We start from the raw sequence: 24,558 nt of genomic DNA, 5'->3' as shown, positions 1-24,558 counted from the left end.
AGCTCATAGAGGTTGCTTCCAGAAGTGCTCAAGCTTCCAAAACAGAGAGTTGGAAACCTAGTGTATGGGTCGGTTATTAGTTCGTAAGGACTTTTTTAAGATGAGAATTTTGACTGTAAAAACAAAATTCAAGGTAGCAGAAGAAGATAGAAATAAGTAGGAAAAAATGAAGTCAGAATTGAATATATTTCCACTCTGAAATTCATGGCTATCTATGAATATGTAATTCACATATCCCAAATTTTCTTAGTCCCCATTTCAATTCTGTGTTCGTTAGGATAAAAATATGATTTCTTTGCTTGCCAGTGAGGGGAACAAAGTTGAGAAATTACCATTCGAGGATTGCTCATCCTTTGTCACAACGGTGAATCGATACAGTGGAGTTGTAATCGGAAACTCTTCCTGCTCGCTGCCTGCATTAATGCATCTACAGCACTGTGCTTATTTAATCACCTGCTGCCCCGCTTCCCCATTGACTAACCCCTCAACAGCAATCTGATCTTAGGTAAGAGGCAAACATTCCTTACTCAGAAGTAGATTCATTGAACCCAGGAATAGAGAGACAAATTGATGTAGCCTCATCAAATCTTTCTATAATAAGGTTGAAGTGTAAATTACTTTTTTTTTTTTTTTTAAATATGGTGAATTTTCACCACTGGGGATTATAAAGCAAGATCTCTCTCTCATAAGTCTTTGGTTTCCTGATCACTGGTGATACATAATTTTAGGTGGATATGACCATTTTTATTTTCACTGTCCTGCATTTGTTTGTTTGTTTGTTTATTTATTTTTTTATGAGAGTGCGCTTGTGCACACATGCCAGTTAAGAGCCGAGGGAGAGAGAGGGAGAATCTTAAATAGCCTTCATACTCAGAACCCAACACGGGGCTCTATCCCATGACCTTAGGATCATGACATAAGCTGAAATCAAGAGTCGGCCGCTCAACCAACTGAGCCACCTGGATGCCCCAGTCCTACTTTTTAAAAAATGTACATTAGAAACATATCTAGCAAAATCTATGAAGAACTCACCTAACTCCACACCCAAAAAACAATCCAGTGAAGAAATGGGCAGAAAACATGAATAGACACTTCTCTAAAGAAGACATCCAGATGGCCAACAGGCACATGAAAAGATGCTCAATGTCACTCCTCCTCAGGGAAATACAAATCAAAACCACACTGAGATACCACCTCACGCCAGTCAGAGTGGCTAAAATGGACAAATGAGACTAGATGCTGGAGAGGCTGTGGAGAAACAGGAACCCTCTTGCACTGTTGGTGGGAATGCAAACTGGTGCAGCCACTCTGGAAAACAGTGTGGAGCTTCCTCAAAAAATTAAAAATCGATCTACCCTATGACCCAGCAATAGCACTGCTAGGAATTTACCCAAGGGATACAGGAGTACTGATGCATAGGGGCACTTGCACCCCAATGTTTATAGCAGCACTCTCAACAATAGCCACATTATGGAAAGAGCCTAAATGTCCATCAACTGATGAATGGATAAAGAAATTGTGGTTTATATACACATTGGAATACTATTTGGCAATGAGAAAGAATGAAATCTGGCCTTTTGTAGCAACGTGGATGGAACTGGAGAGTGTTAGGCTAAGTGAAATAAGTCCTACAGAGAAAGACAGTTACCATATGTTTTCACTCTTATGTGGATCCTGAGAAACTTAACAGAAGACCATGGGGGAAGGGAAGGGGGGGGGAAAGTTACAGAGAGGGAAGGAGGCAAACCATAAAAGACTCTTAAGTACTGAGAACAAATGAGGGTTGATGGGGAGTGGGAGGGAGGGGAAAGTGGGTGATGAGTATTGAGAAGGGCACCTGTTGGGATAAGCACTGGGTGTTGTATGGAAACCAATTTGACAATAAATTTCATATTAAAAAAAACATATCTAGCAAAATGACACAAAGGTTTTCATTTTTCATGTAAGTGAAGAGTGAGCCAATTTAAAGAAAATATAAACTAAGCAGTAGTGTAGATAATGTGCAGATAGGGCAAAACATTTTGAGGATGATGTGCAGACGACTGAAGTTTCAGAAATGTGAGAACGTGGCAATCAGACGTACACAGATGTGGCAAAAATTGCACAAAGGTGCAATAGGGGAATATTAAAATCGAAACCTATGTAAATTGTGCTGATTCCAAACTTGGATTTTCCCCTATTAAAATCTGCATACATCTGGGGCGCCTGGGTGGCTCAGTCGGTTAAGCGTCCGACTTCGGCTCAGGTCACGATCTCGCGGTCCGCGAGTTCGAGCCCCGCGTCGGGCTCTGGGCTGATGGCTCAGAGCCTGGAGCCTGCTTCAGATTCTGTGTCTCCCACTCTCTCTGACCCTCCGCCGTTCATGCTCTGTCTCTCTCTGTCTCAAAAATAAATAAACTTAAAAAAAAAACATTAAAAAAAAAATCTGCATACATCTAATGCAGTGGTTCTCAGTCCGTCATCCACTGAGACAGGCATGGCAGCCTCTGGCCGCAGCGGGCATTCTCATGGAGACACACGCTCCCTCGCCCTCTCTGAACCACCTCTGCTCCACCACTCCAGAAGGTATTCTGGAAGGCAAACAAATTGGAAACATAATAAGAATCACTTATTCTACCTAATTCATTTTTTAAAAAGCAAATTATTTATAGATGGGTACTTTTTTTTAAAAAAATTAACTTTTTTTTTTTTTTTTTAATTTTTGCTAACAAATAATTTTCAGCACACCAGTGACTGATTGCCACTTGCCAGAGTATCCGTATGTTTGAGAAACAGTGATCTCACAACTGGTTTGGGTTTCAAATACCAAACTTCTCTAGTAGGAGCCCTTGATGGGGAATTTGCGCTTTGGAGACTGTTTTTCTTTCTGACCTAGTAATGTCCCATTTTCTCTATAACACAGACTGTTGGGCGGGAGCTGCTGCTCCATTTAATTGAACATCTCGTAACCAATGATGGAAAAGATGTTGAAATCACAAATTTAATCAACAGTACCCGGATACACTTGATGCCTTCAATGAACCCAGATGGATTTGAAGCTGTCGTAAAGCCTGACTGTTTCTACAGTAACGGAAGGTAAGGATGGGCTAGTCTATTTAAAACAAAACAACCACGGGGCACCTGGGTGGCTTAGTTGGTTAAGTGTCCGACTCTAGATTTCGGCTTAGGTCATGATCTCGTGGTTCATGGGTTTGAGCCCGTCATCAGGCTCCAGGCTGGCAATGTGGAGCCTGTTGGGATCCTCTCTCCCTCTCTCTGCCCTTCCCTAGCTCGCTTGCTAGAGTGTGCGCACTCTCTCTCTCTCTCTCTCAGTAAAGAAACAAACTTTTAAAATAAAAAATAAAACAACAAGGCCCTCATCAGATAGTAGCCCAAGGCCTTGTTAGTGAACCAGCTCATAGCACGTGTCGTGTCATTGCCATGTTGAAAACTCTTCAGGCTGCCACAGCTTTGAGAATGAAAAGGGACGTCCTGAAGAAGGCTGCTTTACTCCTGTGGCCACCCTACTGCTCACCCCGCTCCAGCTGCTCAGAGTCCCCTCGGTCCCCAGGAATGAGCTGGCTCTTTCTCGCCTCAGGCAGTGGGCACACCTCATTTCCCACTCCTTACCCCTCACACTGCTAATCAATGTTTCCTCAAAGACTCCCTCCCTAACCTATCCTGTATTAGGTCCTCGGTTCATATCACCTGCCACTTTACCTTCATAGCACAAATTTTAAGGTCTGATTTCTTTTTTTCATTTTTTTAAAAGTTTGTTTATTTTTGAGAGAGAGCGACAGAATGCAAACGGGGAGGGACAGAGAGAGAGAGGGAGAGACAGAATCCGAGGCAGGCTCCAGGCTCCGAGCTGTTAGCACAGAGCCGAATGCTGGGCTCGAACCCACATACCGTGAGATCATGACCTGAGCCGACGTTCGTCGCCCAACGGACTGAGCCACCCAAGTACCCCTAAGGTCTAATTTCTCTTTGAACGTCTGTCTCCTCACAAATCTATAAGCTACCCGGGGGCAGGAATCCTGTTGCCTGTGTTCCTCACTGTTAAATCCCCAGGGCCTAGCTAGGCCTTCAGTAATTACCGGTTGGTTTATTAAGCCAGTACAAGAACTAACCAAAAAAGAAGAGGGAGTCTTGTAGTAGTTCTCATTTAAACAGTTTATTTTGTTGAACTCTGTCTCAGGAAGTTTGGAATTTCTCAGATGTCTAGTATACATTTATATTTGTGCAAACATTTGTTTGCTTTTACCAAAAATCAAATCTCACCACTTGATTGCACTCAACTTTAGGGTTTTCTAGCATATTTAAACATGGCCGGTCCACTTTCCAGAAATATATTTGTGTAAAGTAGTATGTTCCTGTCGTTTCTGTTATCAATTGCTATGTAACGAAACCCTCCCCAAATTTAGCGACTTAAACCTTTTTTATTTACCCTCAATTCCTCAAAGTTAGGAATTTGGACAAGATAGAGCAAGGCTGGCCAATCTCTGCACCATGTGTCTGGAGCTTCAGCCACCATGTGGCTGAGACAGCTGGACTGGGACATGTGTAGAGTCTCAATTCTGGCTGTCACCTGGGTTTCTCATTTCTCCACACGGACTCTTCACATGGCTAATGTCGGAGTCTCAGGGTTCCCAAAGGGAGCGTTCCCAGAGCAAAACCCTAAAACACACACACTTATCAAACCTCTGCTCACATCACAATAGCTACCATCCCACTGGTGAGAGCAAGTCACACGGGAGGGGACCGCAGGTTATGTGAACGCCAGGTGTGGTTCATCGGGGGCCACCAAGACAACCATCCCCAGCCCTATAGTCGCATTTTGAAAAACAGCTGGTGCCCAGACAAAAGGTTTGCATGTTGCATGAGGCTACTTCCTCACATACCATCAACAAAACCTAAAATATTCTTTCTTTTAAAGGGAAAATAGTAACTACTATGACCTGAATAGAAACTTCCCGGATGCTTTTGAACTTAATAATGTATCGAGGCAGCCTGAAACTGCAGCTGTCATGGAGTGGCTGAAAACAGAGACGTTCGTCCTCTCTGCAAACCTCCACGGCGGCGCCCTGGTGGCGAGTTACCCGTTTGACAATGGTGTTCCAGGTAGGCAGACACGGCCCCAGCTCTGGCTTTCTGAGCCCAGAGTGGAGTTACTGCTCTGCGTCTGGAGGGGACGGATCTTCCTCGGCTTGCCTTCTCTGCCAGGGTAAAACGGCCTCCGCGTCTCCCCTCTGGGCCGTCCTGCCCTCAGTTGATAAACCGTAGATGGGCGGTGTGGCTGAGCTGGTCCCCGACAGGATTATTTGAGATTCATCAGAAAAATAATAAAATTGGGTTAAAACACCCTACAAGAGGCAACATGACTGAAAGAACGTAAAATGAGAACTTGCCTTTCTTTGCTAATCATGAGCGATAATTGCCGACTCCTTTTAAAACTCTGTGGGATAAGGTATGTACCAGGGACTTAAAATAGTACAGTGGCTTTATTTACCCCCCCCCCCCCCCCCCCCCCGGTACGTAAGGAAAGTTTCCTGCCCTCCAGAAATTAGCAAGAGGGACTAAGAGGGTACTTATGAGCTGATGGAGGAGTCCTTTGAATATGGCTGTGGTGTATTTTGTGTGATGCTACTTTGCGCATATTCCCTAAAAACTAGGAGAAAGAGCAGAAGGGAGCGGAGCGTTCATGGCAGGGGGTGGGCTTCCCTCTAGTAAAGTAGAGCCTTCCCGTGTGACCGGACAGCAAGTTTGCTGACCGGGCGCTGCGTGTTTCCACGTCCTCCAACACCAACCGAAAGGCCTCGGTTTGTTTTTCACACACAGCAACTGGGACGTTATACTCCCGTAGCATAACCCCTGATGACGATGTGTTTCAATACCTTGCACATACCTATGCTTCAAGAAATCCCACCATGAAGAAAGGAGATCAGTGTAAAACTAAGATGAACTTTCCTAATGGAATTACAAATGGCTACTCTTGGTATCCACTCAAAGGTGAGTTTCTCCTCTAGCTTTCTCCTTATTGACTTCCTCCCCATGTGCCAGCTGGTTTTTGTGGACCCCAGCAGTTGTCAAAGTTTGTTTGGCATGGTGCGGTCCCTCCAGTTGCGTCTCTGTCAGCTAATGTCACAAAAGCAGTGGGGGGTGACTGACTGAGCGATGTTCAGATACTTGTTCAGCATTTACCTACTCTGAGCCAGAAACTGTGCCAAGAAAGATGGACAGAACACAGACCCTACCCTCAAGTTTAACAGGAAGAGCCACGTGCAAATAAATAATTGTGGTGGCAGCGTATTAGAATAAAAAGGAGAGATTTAGAAAAGGTACAGCGTACCCCAGAGGTATACTGTAAAGCCAGGGTGCAGGAGGGAGTAGAGAAGACCTTGGAGAAATGTGATGCTTCTGCGGCATCTAACAAGGACAGCGGCTGATCCAGCTCATTATGGCCACGCACCAGTGGGATCCAGCTATTGCCAGATCTTCTGGTTTGTAAAATAAGCTGAACTTGTACGTGAAATATCTTGATCTTTTTTTTTTTCAATATATGAAATTTATTGTCAAATTGGTTTCCAAACAACACCCAGTGCTCATCCCAAAAGGTGCCCTCCTCAATACCCATCACCCACCCTCCCCTCCTCCCACCCCCATCAACCCTCAGTTTGTTCTCAGTTTGTTTTTAAGTTTATTTATTTTTGAGACAGAGAGAGACAGAGCATGAACGGGGGAGGGGCAGAGAGAGAGGGAGACACAGAACCAGAAGCAGGCTCCAGGCTCTGAGCCATCAGCCCAGAGCCTGACGCAGGGCTCAAACTCACAGACCGCGAGATCGTGACCTGAGCTGAAGTCGGGCGCTTAACCGACTGAGCCACCCAGGCGCCCCTGTTCTCAGTTTTTAAGAGTCTCTTATGCTTTGGCTCTCTCCCACTCTAACCTCTTTTTTTTTTTTTTCCTTCCCCTCCCCCATGGGTTTCTGTTAAGTTTCTCAGGATCCACATAAGAGTGAAAACATATGGTATCTGTCTTTCTCTGTATGGCTTATTTCACTTAGCATCACACTCTCCATTTCCATCCACATTGCTACAAAGGGCCATATTTCGTTCTTTCTCATTGCCACGTAGTACTCCATTGTGTATATAAACCACAATTTCTTTATCCACTCATCAGTTGATGGACATTTAGGTTCTTTCCATAATTTGGCTATTGTTGAGAGTGCTACTATAAACATTGGGGTGCAAGTGCCCCTATGCATCAGTACTCCTGATCCTTGGGTAAATTCCTAGCAGTGCTATTGCTGGGTCATAGGGTAGGTCTATTTTTAATTTTCTGAGGAACCTCCACACTGTTTTCCAGAGTGGCTGCACCAGTTTGCATTCCCACCAACAGTGCAAGAGGGTTCCCGTTTCTCCAGAAATATCTTGATCTTAAAGCCATTTTGCACGCTAAACAAAAGTGATTTTCCAGCTGGGTATGGGGGGGGGTGAGGGCATGCTTCCACTTTTCTGTCCGTGGAACAGGAGGGCCAGGTGAGAGAGGGGAGGAGATTGCCTTGTGGGGGTCACAGGAGGGGGGAATATTCTTGTCAAAAGGAACAATGGGAGAAGAAGCTGAGGGGTGTAAGAGAACTCACACGAGTCAGGGGCCTGAGAGAACAGAGGGACCTAGGGCGGAAGAGCCAGGGGAGACCGGGGGCTGGAAGGGGGTCTCGTTGCTCAGCGGAGAGGGCCCCGTTTGAGACCTACCTCTAGCAGGCCATAGGCCGTACTTGGGCGATAGGCCACACACAGACCATCAGGTAGCCTTGCACAAGCTGGTACTTGTGTGTCTCTGCCAGCTTTCCAGGTGATGTGAATTAGCACAGACCACGACTGGAAGCTGCAGGGCCAGCAAGACAGCACTGCACCCCCACTCTCTGTTGGACAAGGCACAGCTCGCCCCGCCCCGCCCCCCAAGCCTAGTCCCTGCTCAGCACTCCCCCAGGGAGGACAGGGCTCCCTCCCGCCCTGTCTGTCACCTTCCGGACACATCCAGGTGTGCTTGTGGGAGGTTAGCTAGGAACCTGGTGTCGCCGTTAGGAATTGTTTCGAGTGTCGCTGTGTGTCAGCTGTGTCTCCTGAGGGAAAATGCAGGCAGAGCCAGCTACGTTGAGGAGCTTAGAACACAGCATCCTGGCTCAGCCTGGAGGTTTTGTCCTCGGGGCCCGGCGTGCCTCATCCACAGGTGCACACGCTCTCCACAAGTAAGCATTCTCACCCCTGCGTGCTCTGTACACCTGTTTTGCCATTTAAATTCTTTCTGTCCGAGAGCCGTCCAGCCAAGGGCTTCTGTTTTATTATTCTCGTCCTTTTTTCTGTTTTCTATTTCTTGGTGAAAATGATCTCAGAGAGAAATACAAAACTTAGAAGGTGAGTAAAGGATCTAGAAAGGACATAGAAATTCTTCCTGCTAGAATCTAGATCTACGTAGATATTAATCTAGATAATATTTTGATGTATTTTGACTATTATGAGTTTTTTTTTCTAATTCAGTACTTCCGAAATACCCTGATGGAATTGAGAATGTATTTTATAGGCAGATTATCAAGTACAACAAGTTGAAATCTGGCCGAAAGTCCTTCCTTCAAAGTTACCATATTTCAAAATCCAAGATGCCACTGGTTGGAAAATACACGGTACCACCAAGGAAGAAAAAACAAATGTTTCTGGCCAAACTCATGCCACAATGATGGTTTTTAGCCATCAAATTTAAGACACATCCAATTCAGAGATTTTAAAATATGAAAATCTTGCATCTTAGAAGATAGGAAATATGATTATACCCTTTTGAAAACTGGGTTTTCAGAGGTAAGAACCAGAAACTGAGCACAGGTGACGGCAGCCCCGGACGCAAGGGGGCCTGGGTCCCTTCTCTCCCGAAAGTTAGCACAGCAGCCTTTCTTTCATCCCCTGAAGCAGTTTCGTGTCATAAGAGCACGGGGCCCGCAAGACAGCCTGTGCTCTGGGCTCGGCCTTCACTGGCACGTTACTTACCGTAAGCGATTGTTTCCCCATCTGTAAAATATGGGTGACAAACTCTTCAAACGGTGCCCGGTAATAGTGAACACTCACTAAATGTCAGCCACTATTATTCCGCCGAATGAGTATACTTAGCTTACATGTGTATTTATGGTTTGCAAAAACATTTTTTATAAGTATCACTCTCAGTTTAAAATGATTTTCACAGAAGAAATGTACATTGATGAATCCTTTTTGTAATGTATGATTGGGGGGGAAAAAAAGGCTGACCCTTCCCCTGCCCCTCAGTTGATTTTGATGCACAGTTGAACCTTAGCTCTGATCCAGTTACCCATATGGGAACGTTTAGGATTGCCTGTTCATGCCTGGGTAATAAAATGGCAGGCCGTGACTTTATATGCTAATATGTCAAATTCATCTTTTCCTGTTTAAATGTACTTTCTTTGCAACAGATTCATTTGTCCCCAAGGTACAGGATACTTGACTCTGTTCCAATTTTAGACCTTAAAAAATTAAATATGCTTGTGTTTAGGTGGAATGCAAGATTACAACTACATCTGGGCCCAGTGTTTTGAAATTACATTGGAGCTGTCGTGCTGTAAATATCCTCATGAGGAGAAGCTTCCATTCTTCTGGAATAAAAACAAAGCCTCATTGATTGAATATATAAAACAGGTGCACCTAGGTTTGTAAGATTTTTCTTATTAATTCCTCTTAACACAAAACATGGCATCTGGCAAAATGTTTGGGTTGAGAAAATGCAAGTCCCTGTTTGTTTTCTCGGTACAGCCTCATTTTTAGTACCAGAACTAATGATGAAGAATTTTCCCTGTATGAATATCTGCAGCATGTGAGAGTTACAGTGCTTGTCAGTTCATATAAGAGAGAGCATGAGGTATGCTACTCAGTGTAGGGGTATGAAATCCACAGTACTTCACATTTTACATGTTGAAGCCCTAGAAATCTGGCAAGAGATCCAGGAAAATAGGTTATGACTCTGTTACATCATCACCATTTAGAAAATGCCAAGTTTGCTTGCCACTTGTCACACAATATCATAGATCCAGAGAACCCTGAACATGCCATTTTGCATTTTTTCTAGTCCTGGGCTGGTGACCTGGCACCATTAGCTTCAAACCCCTCACAGCCTGCAACTCTGCCAAATGATCTGGTCCTGGGAACCTTCCCAGTCTAGTCTGGTTTTTGACAGCTATCTAGCCTTTGTCATAGACAGGCTAAATGTGGCAAGAGTGTTTGTTCTCGAGCATGTACGGCAGACTCGCTGGAGGGTTTGTTAAAACACATCCCCAGAGTTTGATTTAGTGTGCCTTGACTGGTTAATCTTTCCCAAGGAGATTCTGCTGCCGGTTCAGGGACCTTGCTTTAAAAACCATCATACTGCTTGTGATGGTGATGGATTCAGGGAGTTCAAATGTATTTAACCAGGCTGTGTCTCTTTGGGCAGAGTGTGGAAGGCTCTTCTGCACTGCCAGAGTTTAGTTTTCTCCATTCATATGGCTTGGGGGAAGAAACGTATCAGAAATTGGCACAATAGTTATGCTACCCCATCAAGCCCAAGTAGAAGGTGTGTGTTTGTGTTGAAGAGGTTTGCCTCATAGGCCTGCTATATAGCTGCACAATTCCTGGAATTTTCTGCGTGCTTCACGCCAAAGCTTTCCACCTGCTAAAGAGACAGAGGCAGTTGAGGAAGGGAAGAGTCAGAAGCACAGGGGGTACAGGGCTGAGTGCAAGGACAATTAAGGGCTTCTCTGGGTTCCATGTCCCTAAAATGGATGCCCCTCCCTCCTTTCATACCTCTATCCCCAACCTCCAGCACCCTCCCCCCACTGCCCCCCACCCAAAAACACAAGCACACAAAGATTAGTGGTGAATTCACAGGGCTGTGTCAAATGTCTCAGCCAGTTCATGAAGTAGGCTGATTCTCTGTGATAAGATGTTTAAAAAGTCATTATTAGCATTTATTTAGATTATTGGGTCCTTCTCCTTTTTCACATCATCGAGCTTTGTTTTGGGTCTTCTCCTGATTACTATTCTGGTATTTCACCACTAGATTTTCCTCACGAGGCACATTTAGCCTTTCTACTGTATTTCTACCTTTAATGTGTTCCTCTGCCTATTGTAAAATTTCTCCTCCATCAACATCAACGCGTGACTGCAAGCTGGACAAGGAATATGCTCCACATAACTGCACTATTTTTGGAATTTCAGTCTAGCAGTAAAAGTTATTTGCTAAGCACTGAATTAAGGTGGGCTCTGAAATATCATGGTGACCTAATAATGCCAACGAGGAGCTTTATAAACTGTCACTTAACATGCAAATTATAGCATGTTAAGTAATTCTTAATTTGGAGGGCTTACAAGTCCATTTACACTAGGTTTCATAAAGAGTATTTATCTGCCTGTCCCTATAATCAGGTATGCACAATCTACTTAAAAGTATATATAAAGCACATCAACCCTGCCCCCTTGTGGTTTAAGACAGAGGCAGGCATTTTCTTTTTCTAATTTAATAATGAAAACCGATTTCAAAATGTTGACAGTGTGGTTACTGTTACTGGATGGAAAAGGTCTCTCAATTTTGGTATGTAGTAGGAAGCCAAAGAATATCTTTGCTTAGGGATGATGGGAGCAAACACCTTCTTAGGGGTATTACTGTGGTTTAAAGAAAGTACTGGTATTTGTCAAGCTGTGTTTGCATTCACTGGCTTAGCTTCATCACTTGCTTAAGACGCCTCTGAGACTTTGACCCATCTGGAAGTCTCCGGCCTACCTTGTCTGGGAAGGAAAGGCCTCCTGCACCAATAGAAGGGGCTGGAAGGTGGGACATATCACCCCCGTTTTACAGGTGATGAAACAGAGTCCTAGGAGCTGGGATTTACACTGAGACTTGACTGGGTTCTTTCTGTCACACAAAGCTGTGATGACGGCACATATCTGTACTTACCTAATGTGTCAAAGGACTTCTTAGGAAGGGCAGGATGGAAGTATTTCTTCAAAGAATAATGGCACTGATACCCAACGAATAAATGCATAATCAGGCTACTAACTTACGACTGATGTTTGTGGTTGGGTACTACCTAAAGACCAAAAGGATAAATACCAAGTAAGAGAAATAAATATAAAGGAAACTTTTAGAAGAGGTAAAAGAACAAATTACATGAAAATTGAGGTTAACATAGCTGATGTCTTCTGAAAATACTAGAAGGAAATACAACATTTAGTAATTCCTTCTCTGGGGGGAAAAATGAAGAGTCAAGAATTAGGAAAGAAAGTAAAAGGCAACTTGGGTCAACCAGAAGTCTGTTTAATGTTTGAGACAAAGATGTTTCATTTTAAATTTTTCTGAAGGAAACTAGTATGTGCCTCATATTTTTCTGCTCTAGTAAATAATTACAAAGTAGATAGTTTGGGGATAGTTCAGGGTCATTTTTTCATTGTGGAGTCTTACGTCATTAAGATGATTTGTCATTAAGTGAGCAAACTAGAAGGTGAAAAGTAACATTTAAAATGAGAAGAGTCTCTTTTTCAAAATACATAAACTTAAAAAAAAGAGAGGGTGGGGGAGACCATCCCAAGCAGGCTCTGCACAGCAGTGCTGAGTCTGATGCGGGGCTCCATCTCATGAACTGTGAGATCACGACCTGAGCCGAAACCAGGAGTTGGATGCCCAACCAACTGAGCCACCAAGGCGCCTCTAAAATGAGAAGAGTCTTTAAATATAAATGGCCTTTTGTCAACTGTACTCCTGAAATTTTGAGGGGTGGGGTGTGGTCCTGGATTCAGTGGGGGCTCTGGGGATTAGTGTGGATTTACAGCCATGCTGTACCACTTAGCTGTACGAGTTTAAGGTTAGTTAATAATCCAAAGCCTTAGTTTCCTCATCTGTAAAACTGTGATAATATTGATGTGAGGATTCAAAGAGAATATGCACATTAAGCACTTTGCCATAGAGCCTGAAACATACTAACTGGTCACTAAATGTTCACTCCTGTTGTTAGTAATAAGACACCTTCAATCAGTTCCATGATTCCAAGCAATCTTGTGATTATAATTGTTTCACATGTAGTTTGACCAGGAGACAAAACTCTTAAGTCCCTTGCATAGATAAGTATCTTATTATAAGTACACTGGCCTTTTTAAAAAGATTTTTTAAGTAATCTCTACAACCAACATGGGGCTCAAACTCATAATCCCAAGATCAAGAGTCACATGTTCCACTGATTGAGCCAGCCAGGCACCTCCCCACCCCCTTTTGTAAATACACTGGCATTTTTTAGTTTAGGATTTAATGGAATCCACTGAGGGCAATGTCATAGTAGTTTGGTGACTGAGTAGACAACTTGGAAAGGAAAGGAATGGACTTAGATTGTCATCTGTGTTCTCTCATTTTGATAATCTGTGTTATTAATGGAATATTTGACAACAGATTTAGCCTATATATACAATTGGTAGCCTGACTGTATTTTAAGTTACATCCAAAAATAAGTTTTCCTAGTTTTGGTTCAAGATGGCAATGTAGGAGGATCCTGAACTCCTCTCCTCCCACAGACACACCAAATCTACAGCTACATATGGGGCAATTTCCTCTGAAAGAAACCCAAAAAATACCTGAGCCATTCCTACACATTGGGTGAGGGAGAATAAAACTATATTGCAATGAGTGGGAGAGGTTGAGACACGATCTTGCCATACACCCCCGTTCCTGGTGCAGGCACACATCAGGAAGGAACTTACACCTCCAAGCTTCTCCCTGAGCCTCAAAGGGTTTGAACCCCATATTTGGCACCCTACTGTTAAGAGCTACACCAAAGAGACAATCCCTCAAAACACCTCGCTTTGAAAGCCATGGGACTTGCATCCACAAGACCCTCAAGGCTATATCGAACTTCAAGGATTCATACAGATTCAGTTGGCTACCTGCCAGGGCCTCGTGCAGAGCCCACCAATTGAAAGATGCCCAGTTTTTGGGTTTGTTTGTTTTTTTTTTTGTGAAAGAGGCCTATTTGCTGCTCTTAAAGCTTTGGCCTGAAGGGCAGACACCTAGATTTAACACACATCTAGGGGTCTACTGAAATATTCTCCAAAGATGGAGGCCAGCAGACACCATGTTTGCACTCTCTCTCCCTCCAGGTCACCAGTGTCTCCCAAAAAGGAGTTTATGCAAGCGTCTGGTACCTCTTGGTAGCTCTGGTAGCCAGTGGGGTTCGTGTTCATGGGTTCAACAGGACACTGGCAAACAAATAGTTCTTAACTGGCTACCACCCCAGGGCTCAGTGTAAAGGGAGCAGGGAGACACATCCAGTCCCTAGTCTTCCCCCTGAAAGGTTTTTTGGATACTTTAAGAGCCTCTGCCTGAAGGTCTGGCTTCTAATCAGCCTCAATCTAGGTACTGACAGGTCTTGGCACAACTTCAACTACTGGGATCTACTAAGAATAAAGTAGGCTGCTTAGACAAACACAAAGGTTTGAGAAACAACCAAGAGCTAGGGCAGAGTTGAATTATAAGGTTCATCCACAAAAGACCACTCCTCCAAGACTGGAAGAGGTGGCTGGGTGGCTCCGTCAGGTGAGCATCTGACTCTTAATTTTGGCTCAGATCATGATCCCAGGGTCATAGGATTGAGTCCCATGTCAGCTCTGTGCTGGGCATGCAGCCTGCTTAAGATTCTCTCTCTCTTCCACCACCCCTCCACCCTGCCCCCCTCACTAGTAAAAAATATTTAATAAAATTCCGAATAATCTAATGTTGTAAAGGTAGTGGGTTTATCACTTATAAAACTATTGTAAGCATTAAAAAACAAAGCAAATATATAGCTACAATAATTTGTTTATCCCAAGGTAAAAAGATGTAAAATGTGGGCTGGAGGGAGTAAACATGCAAAGGTTTGGAATGCTATCAAGTTACTATCAACTTAAAGTAGACTGTATTATGTAAGTCTCAAGGTAACCACAAAGCAAAAACCTATAGATACATAAAAGATGAAGGAATCTAAGCATACACTAGAAATCCAACAAATTACAAAGGAAGAGAATAAGAACAAAGGAATTATAAAACAGCCAGAAAACAATTACCAAAATGGCAATAAGTACATACCTATCAATAATGACTATAATGTAAATGAACTAAATTCTTCTACCAAAAGACAGAGTAGCTGGATGGAGGAAAAAGAAAAAAACAAAACAAAACAAAACAAAACCACAAGACCCATCTGTATGTTGCCTTCACAAGACTCACTTCAAGACAAAAGGACACACACAGACTGAAAGTGAAGGGATGGAAAAATTTTCCATGGAAATGGAAACCAAAAGAAAGCTGGGATAGCTATACTTATATTAACAAAAAAAAACCCAGACTTTAAGATAAAGACTGTGATCAGAGACAAAGTCATTATATAATTCTAAAAGAGCCAATCCAACAAGAAGACCTAATATAGGTGTACTTAACTATATAAAGCAAATATTAGTGGACCTAAAGGGGAAAATAGACAGCAATATAATAACAGTAATGGGATTTAATATTCCATTTTCACCAATGGATAGATCAGACAGAAAATTACTAAGAAGACACTGACCTTAAATGACACGTTAGACCAGCTGTACTTAATAAACACAGAGCATTTCACCCAACAGCAGCAGAATATACATTTTCTTCAAGTGCACATGGAACATTCTCCAGGATAAATTTTATGTCATGCCACAAAATGAGTCTTAATAAGTTTACAAAGCTGAAATCATATTGACCATCTTTTCCAACAATGGTGGTATAAAACTAGAAATCAATTACTAGAAGAAAATTGGAAAATTCACAAATATTCAGATGTGAATCAACATGCTACTGAACAATCAGTGGCTCAAAAGAGAAAAATCAAAACCTTGAAACGAATAAAAACACAACATAGCAAAACTTACGGGATGCAGCAAAAGCTATTCTAAGAAGTTCATAGGGATAAATGCCAACAGTAAGAAACTGAGATCTCACAGAATTGTTGAATTATTATATTTTACACCTGAAACTAATATAACACTGTATGTTTACTGGAATTAAAATTTTTAAAAATCTAAAATAACCTAACTTTACACCTCAACTTAGTTTGTTCTCAACTTATGGGAAAAGAACAAACTAAGCCCAAAGTTATTAGAAGGAAGGAACAAAGATCAGAGAAGAAATAAATGAAATAAAAACTAGAAAGACAATAAAAAGATCAACAAAACTAAGAGCTGTTTTTTTTAAAAGATAAACCTTTAGTTAGACTCACCAAGAAAAAGAGAGCAAGAACTCAGAAATGAAAGGGATATTGCAACTGATACCACAGAAATGCAAAGGATCATAAAAGACTAAACAATTGTACATCAAAAAATTAGACAACCTAGATGATCGTTAAATCCATAGAAACATACACCTACCAAGACTGAATCATGAAAAAAAATAGAAAATCTGAACAGACCTTTTACTACTAATAAAAAATATGCCAGCAATCTCCTAATTTAAACAAAAGCTCAAGACCAGATAGCTTCACTGGTGAATTCTACCAAACATTTAAAGAAGAGTTAATACCAGTCCTCTTTAAACTCTTCCAAAAAACAGAAGAGATAACTCTCAAATTCATTTTATAAGGCCAGCATTACCCCAATAGCAAAACCAACAACACTACAAGAAAATAACAAGCCTATATACTTGATGAACACAGATGCAAAAATCCTCAACAAAGTATTAGCAGACCAACTTCAACAATACATTCAAAGGACCTTGATCAAGTGATTTATTCCAGGGATGCAAAGGTGGCTCAGCATCCACAAATCAATCAACATGATATACCACATTAACAAAATGAGAGATAAAAATATCCCAATAGATGAAGAAAAAAAAATTAACAAAATTTAACATCCATTTAGAAAAACTAACAACAAAGTGGGTATAGAGGGGAATGTACCTCAACATAATAGAAGCCATATATGAAAGGCCTACAGCTAACCTCATAATCAACAGTAGAAGTTTTTCTTCTAAGATCAGGAACAAGACAAGGACACCTACCCTCACCACTTTTTTTCAACATAGTACTGGAAGTCCAGAGCAGTTTGGTAAGAAAAATAAAAAGCATGCAAAACAGAAAGGAAGAGGTAAAACCCTCACTTATTTTCAAGTCACAATACTATATATAGAAAACCCTAAGGACTCTATCAAAAAACTGTTACAACTAATAAATTCAGTAAAGTTGAAGGATACAAAATCAATATACAAAAATCTGTTGTATTTCTCTAGACTAATAGCAAACTATCAGGAGAAATTAAGAAAACAATCCCATTTAAAACTGCATTATTGACAAAACACCTAGGAATAAATTTCACCATGGAAGTGAGAAAGACTTGTACACAGAAAAATATAAACCTTTGATAAAAGAAATTAAAAGCACAAATAAATGAAGATAATCCATTAATTAGAAAAATTAATATTGTTAAATAGTCCATACAACTCCAATCTACACAGTGCGATACCTATCAAAATTCCAACAGTGTTTTTCACAGAGAACAAACAACCCTAAAATTTGTATGCATCCACAAAAGACCCTGAATAGCCATCTGAGAAAGAAGAACAAAGCTTCCTGATTTGAAACTATACTTCAAAGCTATAGTAAACAAAACAGTAGGATATTGGCATAAAAACAAACACATACATCAATTGAACAGAATAGAGAGCCCAGAAATAAGTTTAGGCATATATGGTCAATTCATTTATGTCAAAGGAGCCAAGAGTATACATGGGAAAGGACAGTCTCTTCGGTAAATGGTGCTGAGCAAACTGGACCACTATCTTATATCATACACAAAAATTAAAATGGATTAAAAACTTGAATATGCAACTTGAAATCATAAAGCCCCTAGAAGAAAACATAAGTGGTAAGCTCCTTGACATCAGTCTTGGCAATTATTTTTTTGGATTTGATACCAAAAAGCAAAGGCAACAAAAGAAAAAATAAGACAGGTGGGACTATATCAAGCTAAAAAGCTCTGCACAGCAAAGAAAATCATCAATAAAATGAAAAGGCAACCTATCGAATGGGAGAAAATATTTCCAAATCATATATCTGGTAAGGGGTTAATAGCCAAAATATATAAGGAACTCCTACGACACAACAGCAAAAAACAAACAAACAAAACAAAACAAAAAAACAACCCAACTTAAAAATTAAGCTGAAGATCTGAAGAGGTATTTTTCCAAAGACGACGAGCAGGTACATGAAAAGGTGCCCAAGATTGCTAATCATCAGGGAAATGCAAATCAAGACCACAATGAGACACCAACTCACACCTGTCAGAATGGCTAAAAATAAAACACAAGAAACAAGTATTGACAAGGATGTGAAAAGAGAACCCTTGTGCACTGTTGCTGGGAATGTAAACTGGTGCAGTCACTGTGGAGAACACTATGTAGGTTCCTCACATTAATAAAGAGCTACACAGTATGATCTAGCAGTTCTACTTCTGAGTACTTATCCTAAGATAATCGAACACTAACTTGAGAAGATATCTGCACCCCCACATTCACTGCAGCATTATTTGCAATAGCCAAGACATGGAAGCAACCTCAGGGTCTAATGATGATCACATAAAGAAAATGTATATGCACATCACTTTTTCTTCATACAAAAAAAAAAAAAAATCCAGCCATCTGCAACAATATGGATGGACCTTGTGGGCATCGTGCTAAGTGAAAGGTCAGAGAAAGACAAATACCATATGATCACGTTTATGTAGAATTAAAAAAAAACAAACAGAGGCACCTGGCTGGCTCAGTGGAGTGTGCAACTCTTGACCTCAGGGTTGAGTTTAAGCCCCATATATGGTGTAGAGATTGCTTAAAAATAAAATCTTAAAAAACACAACAAACAAAAAATTCCTACTGATTTGTAGAGAACAGATTGGTAGTTGCCAGAAGCACGGGGCGGCTAAAATGGGTGAAGCTGGTGAAAAAGTATAACTTCCAGTTATAAATCCTGGGGATTTAATGTTTAGCACAATGAATACAGTTAATAATACTGTATTGTATATTTGAAATTTGCTGAGAGTAAATCTTAAAAGCTCTCATCACAAGAAAAAATTTTGAATTATGTTAACTAGATATATTATGGTGATCATTTCACAAATAAATCATTACGTTATACATCTGAATCTAATATAATGTTATATGACAATTAGATCTCAATTTTTTGAAACAGTTTACCTTCCCTTAAATACTTTATTGTTATTATCAAGACAACTTAATAAATATTGGGCATATTTTTCTTAAGTAACTACAAGAATTTATGTGTCATAAAACACGGTATTAACATTTAATGCTCTTTTTGTCTTGCAGGTGTAAAGGGTCAAGTTTTTGATCAGAATGGAAATCCGTTACCCAATGTAATTGTAGAAGTCCAAAACAGAAAACATATCTGCCCTTATAGAACCAACAAATTTGGAGAGTATTATCTCCTTCTCTTGCCTGGGTCCTACATAATAAATGTAAGTATACAGCCCTAGTTATTGTTATTAAAACACTTTAGAACTTGCAATACTTACCCAGAAGGAATCTGAAATAAGTCTGGAAAGTCCCAGAAGTAGATACATCAGGACAGAAGGAAAGGACAACATCAGACATGGCATCTGGTAGGGAGTGGGAGAGGGTGAGAGTGATAGGAACAAACCAAAAAAATCATGTTTTTCCCCAACTGGCAATATTTTTAATAGAAGCCAAGTTCTATTTCTTTTGATCCCTTTTATGATAAAAGACAGAATGACCCTTATTAATAACAATAATTAAACAATGTAGCCAAAGTACTTCCAAGCTTCATGGAATACCATTTTAACACCCATTTCATGAAACATAATTTCTGCTATTAAGTGGATTGGGGCACAGATTCCTTAGAATTCATTATAAATAAAATTTGATCCACAGACCGACCTATTTTGCAGCCCTTTCTTAAGCAAATGATGGTGAGTTCCAATCAATGCAAGTAAAGTTCCAGGGTATCGATACCCAATCAGGATATTAAGTACAGACTTGGGACAAAGGGAAACTGTCAACTCTTTACCTTTGCTCTCCATAGAAATGATGGGGATACAGTCTGTGGCTTTCTTCTCCTGGCTTACATCTCCAAATAAAGGACCTGTCTTATTTCACTTTATAATTCTTTGGGCAACAGCATTAGCAACAGTGGTCCATATCAATGGGCATTGGACAATTCATTCAGTGAGCAAGACTGAAGTGGTTACCAGCTGGGGAGGCCTGGCAGATGGTTACATGTGTTTCATAGAGGGCACACTTGTAGTGGTAGACATCAGTGTTTTTAGTGCTGGCCCCACAAAACATCTGAAATCACTCAGATAATTCTTTTTTTTTTTTTTTTAAGTCATTGGCTTTATTCTTTATTTTTCTAAGATAATATATTTTTATTTTTATTTAACATTTTTATTTTTTTATAATTTTATTTTTTTAAATTTACATCCAAAGTAGTTAGCATATAGAAAATAATTGTTTCTTGTTTCCTCTCAGGTTACAGTCCCAGGGCATGATCCATACCTCACAAACGTGGTTATTCCAGAAAAATCCCAGAACTTCAGTGCTCTTAAAAAGGATATTTTACTTCCATTCAGAGTGCAACTGGATTCTATCCCAGTATCAAATCCTTCATGTTCTAAGATTCCTCTATATAGTGATTTGCCAAGCCAGTCAGAGGCAACAAAACCTAGTCTGTTCTTATTTTTAGTAACTGTCTTTCACATATTTGTCAAATAAAGCAAAATATGGAACACACTCCCCATCATCACCTGGAATCAGGGATTACTCATGCCAGGTTACTGCAACTCTCAACTCCCACTGTGGGACCTTGACTGAATAAACTTCATGGTCCTTCCCTAAGAAGATAAATGGTTGTTTCCAAATCACAGCAAGCTATGTGTGGTGATAACAAAAGCAATGATTTACTCTTGATGAATGGAAGATACCTACCTTTCAAGTACTATCCATTTATGCTCAATCTTGAAGTTGTCTTAGAAATTTGTAAGAAAAACTTGAGAATCAAGAAAGAAGTTCCTGCAAGAAAAAAATGGAGCTAATTTTGTATACAGAGAGCCAGATGAATATAAGCAATGAAGATGAACATTCATTGATTACTTGCTATATACAAAACCCTGTGGTGAATGCTAGATGTGAAGATATATAGTAATTACTGGTGCCAAATATAATTAATTCTCAGCACGTGGAGAAATGATAGCACTGGAAAATTTCATTTATCAGATGTTCTGAGGAGAGAAAATAGGCAACAATGTCTCAGTGGCCCACAAAAACATGGGCCTGATGGGATGACAAGGTTGTGTCTACAGAGCCCCAAAATAACAGGTCAATTAACTGTCCTGCCTTCCTGCGCTCAGATGCCACATCAGTTACGCTGATGACCCCCAAATGTGTAAGTCCAGCCTCTTGCCAGAGCTTCAAACTCCAGTCCAACTTCCCACTGTACATATCTACCTGGATATGACCCACAGGTACCTCAAATTCATGTAGAAATCACACACATTTTTCTCTCTAGAGCTGCTCTTCCTCCTGTAGTTGTCTCAGTGACTGGTACCACCAAACTAGAAACCTGAGTGTTATCCTTGACAGTTTCTTCTCCTCCTTCATCCCATATATTCAGTCAGTCACTAAAGATTGATGTTAATTACAAATGTTGATTGATCTTCCCTCTCTCCATGGCTAGTAACGTTGTCAAGTTTAGGCCACCATAGCTCACTGGCACCACGGTGACAGTTTTGCTAGTCTCTTGTGCCCAGCCTTCTCCTCTTTAAGTCCATCTTCTACATGGCACTGAGGAAGAGGATCTACTCAAAACAAAAACCATCAGTCAACTGCTTGTAGCTCCTATACACTTAATGTGCTATTTGTGTACTATATCTGGAATACCATTCTGACCCACCACGACATTTTCTTTCCCACTCCTTTAAAATTCAGTTCAGGTATCAACTCCTCTAGGAAGTCTCTGCTGACCATCATTCCATTCCATTCCACCCCATCAACCCCTTCCCAGTCAATCTGGAGACCTTTCCTCTTTGCTTCTCTAATGTGTTACCTCTATTATTGAATTTACAACTGTATTATGATCTTCTACTTTCATGTATGATTTTCCCTAATAGAATGTGAGCTCTGAGGCCAGAGTGTATTTAATTTGTTTGGGAAAATTCATTTTTATATCCTCAGAGCCCAGTACATAGCAGGAACTGAATGAATGAGTGAAGAGTTCCACAAACCTACTACTCCCAGTCTCTCTCAGAAACTGTTGGGCTTTGAGTCATTTTGTCAAATGAGGTCCAATGCTTTGGCAATCTCCAGCTCAGTAGTAACACTGACAGAAGGGTGTTTTCAAATACATGTCAACAAATAAATTCAAGTATGGTGTTTTTACTACGCTTCGCATTTATCCTAAGGTTCATAGTAAACATGTTACCTGTTAACACAAGCTACCTTTTTTAAATTAGAAAACAAAATTTTTACCATTAGTACTCAATTTGAAGCAACTGTTCTCTGCTATCATGAGAGTTAACCCGTCTTAAAATATTATAAGAATTAAGGGCGGGGGGGAACATCAAAAAATAGCAACTCCGTGAGCAGGTTTCTAAGTGCTGTGTATTGCTCATGGACTGCGAGTTGCCTTTGTCTTTCAATTGGAAGTTCTATAGGATCTGAAAATGAAACTACACTGGTTGGGTTTGGTGTATGGTGAATGCATGAGAACCACAAGTGAATGGGAGACACATGGGCACATAGGAGCTATTCTTGTGCCAAGCTTATTCACATGTACACAATCATACTTGTTAATCTAAACAGAATTTGTAGTCTTTTTATCACTTATAAAATCTGGTAATAACTTGAATATCTGGGTCATTTTTATTTAAATAAACCGTAATTTATTATATACTTGAAAGTATGTATTGCAGAAAATGATTTTGGATTTCTACAAAGCACATAAAATTCGATTTACCATCAAGCCTTATTTTTCAAGCAGACCTTTGGAGTCCTAGCTTTTCCTTTTCTAAGATACCAATTTTCAAAGGGACATAAACCAAAATGTGATGTGGTTCATGAGCTTTAGTGTAAATTTCTTAAGGAAATAATGTTTTTAAAATCAGAAATTTCATCAGAATCAAACTTAAAATCATTTAAAGACAAGTAAAACAAGTAAAATACTCTCCAAACAAATCTAAACCAAACCTTCAACACAGAGTACATTCAGGGTATATATTTTGCAGCAATGGCTGTGCTCAAAAGTAAACTTTGTAGTGAGAGTTTAGTATGACTCAATCCCAGCTACACTCTCCACTAACCAAGTTAAATGTCCAAGAGGAGAAACAGCCATGACATTCCAACTAAGACCAGAGCCCCAAATCTCCCTGTATGACACCTTCCGTACTGTCTCTTTACCCTCTTAGACTGGTGATTATAATCCCCAGGTTCTGAGTTCAGGTATAATTCTTCTTATGGAGAAATCAACATGGTGAAGATTTTTGAGAGAAAAAGAAGACAGAACATGGGAGTGAAATTTTAATTAGAAAGCAAGAATCTGAATTCAAACCCACCCCACATAGTTTCCTTACCTGTAAAATGTACAAGCTCCTGCTTGACTGAGTCTGTGACTATCAAAAGCAGTGGTATGAAAATGCCATATTTTGATGCAATTTTTTGTTACTTGCCCAGGCAGAGAAAGGATAATTAACACTAGGTGGCATATTTTGAAGGCAGTATAATATACCTTATTAAAGACCAGGTCCCTTCCCCCAGGTATAAACAGAATTGACCTGAAAACAATCACTGGTTAGCTAGAATGAGCATTTAATAATATTTAAGGACTCTCATGAAGGTAACAAAGGTTTCTTTCATGTATCTACTTAAATTATGATAAATGTTAACATGAATGAATCTAAATGGAGGGGAATATTTTAGAGAAATGGTAAGTCCCTGCAGATAAGTGTCAAGGTTGATTCTGGGGCTTAATTATCACATTTAACCTTGAGCTGTTGGATGTATCAGAAATGTTAAAAGCCTCCTCTCAGCATTTCTGAAAGTCTAAGAAATCAATGTTGTGTTTTGCTCCAGAATAGAATTTTATTTGTAATGTTTTTTAAAATGTTGTAAGAAGTTACCTCTACCTTTAGAGAGTAAAAATAACTGATACCGGGCTGGAAATACATTTTCCTAAGGAATCCAGAAAAAATGAGCACAGTATATTGTCTCATTGCAACAGGGCTAGCTGCTAATTGAGAAGTTTGGTTTTTATTCTGCAGGGACAATATAGTTATCTATTTTATGACCAATCCTTTATATCTTCCTCATGACTTTTAAAAATCATTTTCTACCCACCTCCCACCTAAAAGAGCCAAAACAAACAAAACACACATACCCTCGCAATAACTAAGAAGTTTAGGGAAAGAGTTAAACTTCATTAGAGACTTTACATTATATCACTAATAAGCAGATACTCTATTGCTCACAAAACATTTTATC

At 40.3% G+C, this 24,558-nt stretch overlaps 1 protein-coding gene and 1 long non-coding RNA gene across 3 annotated transcripts in view; one reads left to right on the top strand and one right to left on the bottom strand.

Annotated features, from left to right (window-relative positions):
* The window catches only part of CPM (carboxypeptidase M), an 84,929-nt gene extending 60,525 nt beyond the window's left edge, over window positions 1-24,404 (top strand). For both annotated transcript variants that reach the window (XM_042992723.1, XM_042992721.1), the window contains exons 4-9: window positions 2,903-3,075; window positions 4,916-5,100; window positions 5,818-5,988; window positions 9,538-9,690; window positions 19,378-19,526; window positions 20,557-24,404. In XM_042992723.1, coding sequence (XP_042848657.1) covers window positions 2,903-3,075; window positions 4,916-5,100; window positions 5,818-5,988; window positions 9,538-9,690; window positions 19,378-19,526; window positions 20,557-20,799 — 1,074 coding nt within the window. In that variant the 3' untranslated portion in view covers window positions 20,800-24,404. The remainder of the gene's footprint in view (window positions 1-2,902; window positions 3,076-4,915; window positions 5,101-5,817; window positions 5,989-9,537; window positions 9,691-19,377; window positions 19,527-20,556) is intronic.
* Window positions 9,644-21,639, bottom strand: LOC102966934. Its single transcript, XR_006220060.1, has 4 exons — window positions 21,553-21,639; window positions 21,013-21,096; window positions 19,584-19,667; window positions 9,644-12,103 (listed from the first exon to the last, which is right to left on the bottom strand). It is a non-coding gene; the product is annotated as an uncharacterized LOC102966934 (long non-coding RNA).
* Window positions 24,405-24,558: the final 154 nt, after the last annotated feature.

This window comes from Panthera tigris, chromosome B4 (assembly GCF_018350195.1).
Source record: "Panthera tigris isolate Pti1 chromosome B4, P.tigris_Pti1_mat1.1, whole genome shotgun sequence".
Lineage (NCBI taxonomy): Eukaryota > Metazoa > Chordata > Mammalia > Carnivora > Felidae > Panthera > Panthera tigris.
The sequence above is the reverse complement of the archived record's forward strand: the minus strand, read 5'-3'. Positions and strand labels throughout refer to the sequence as shown.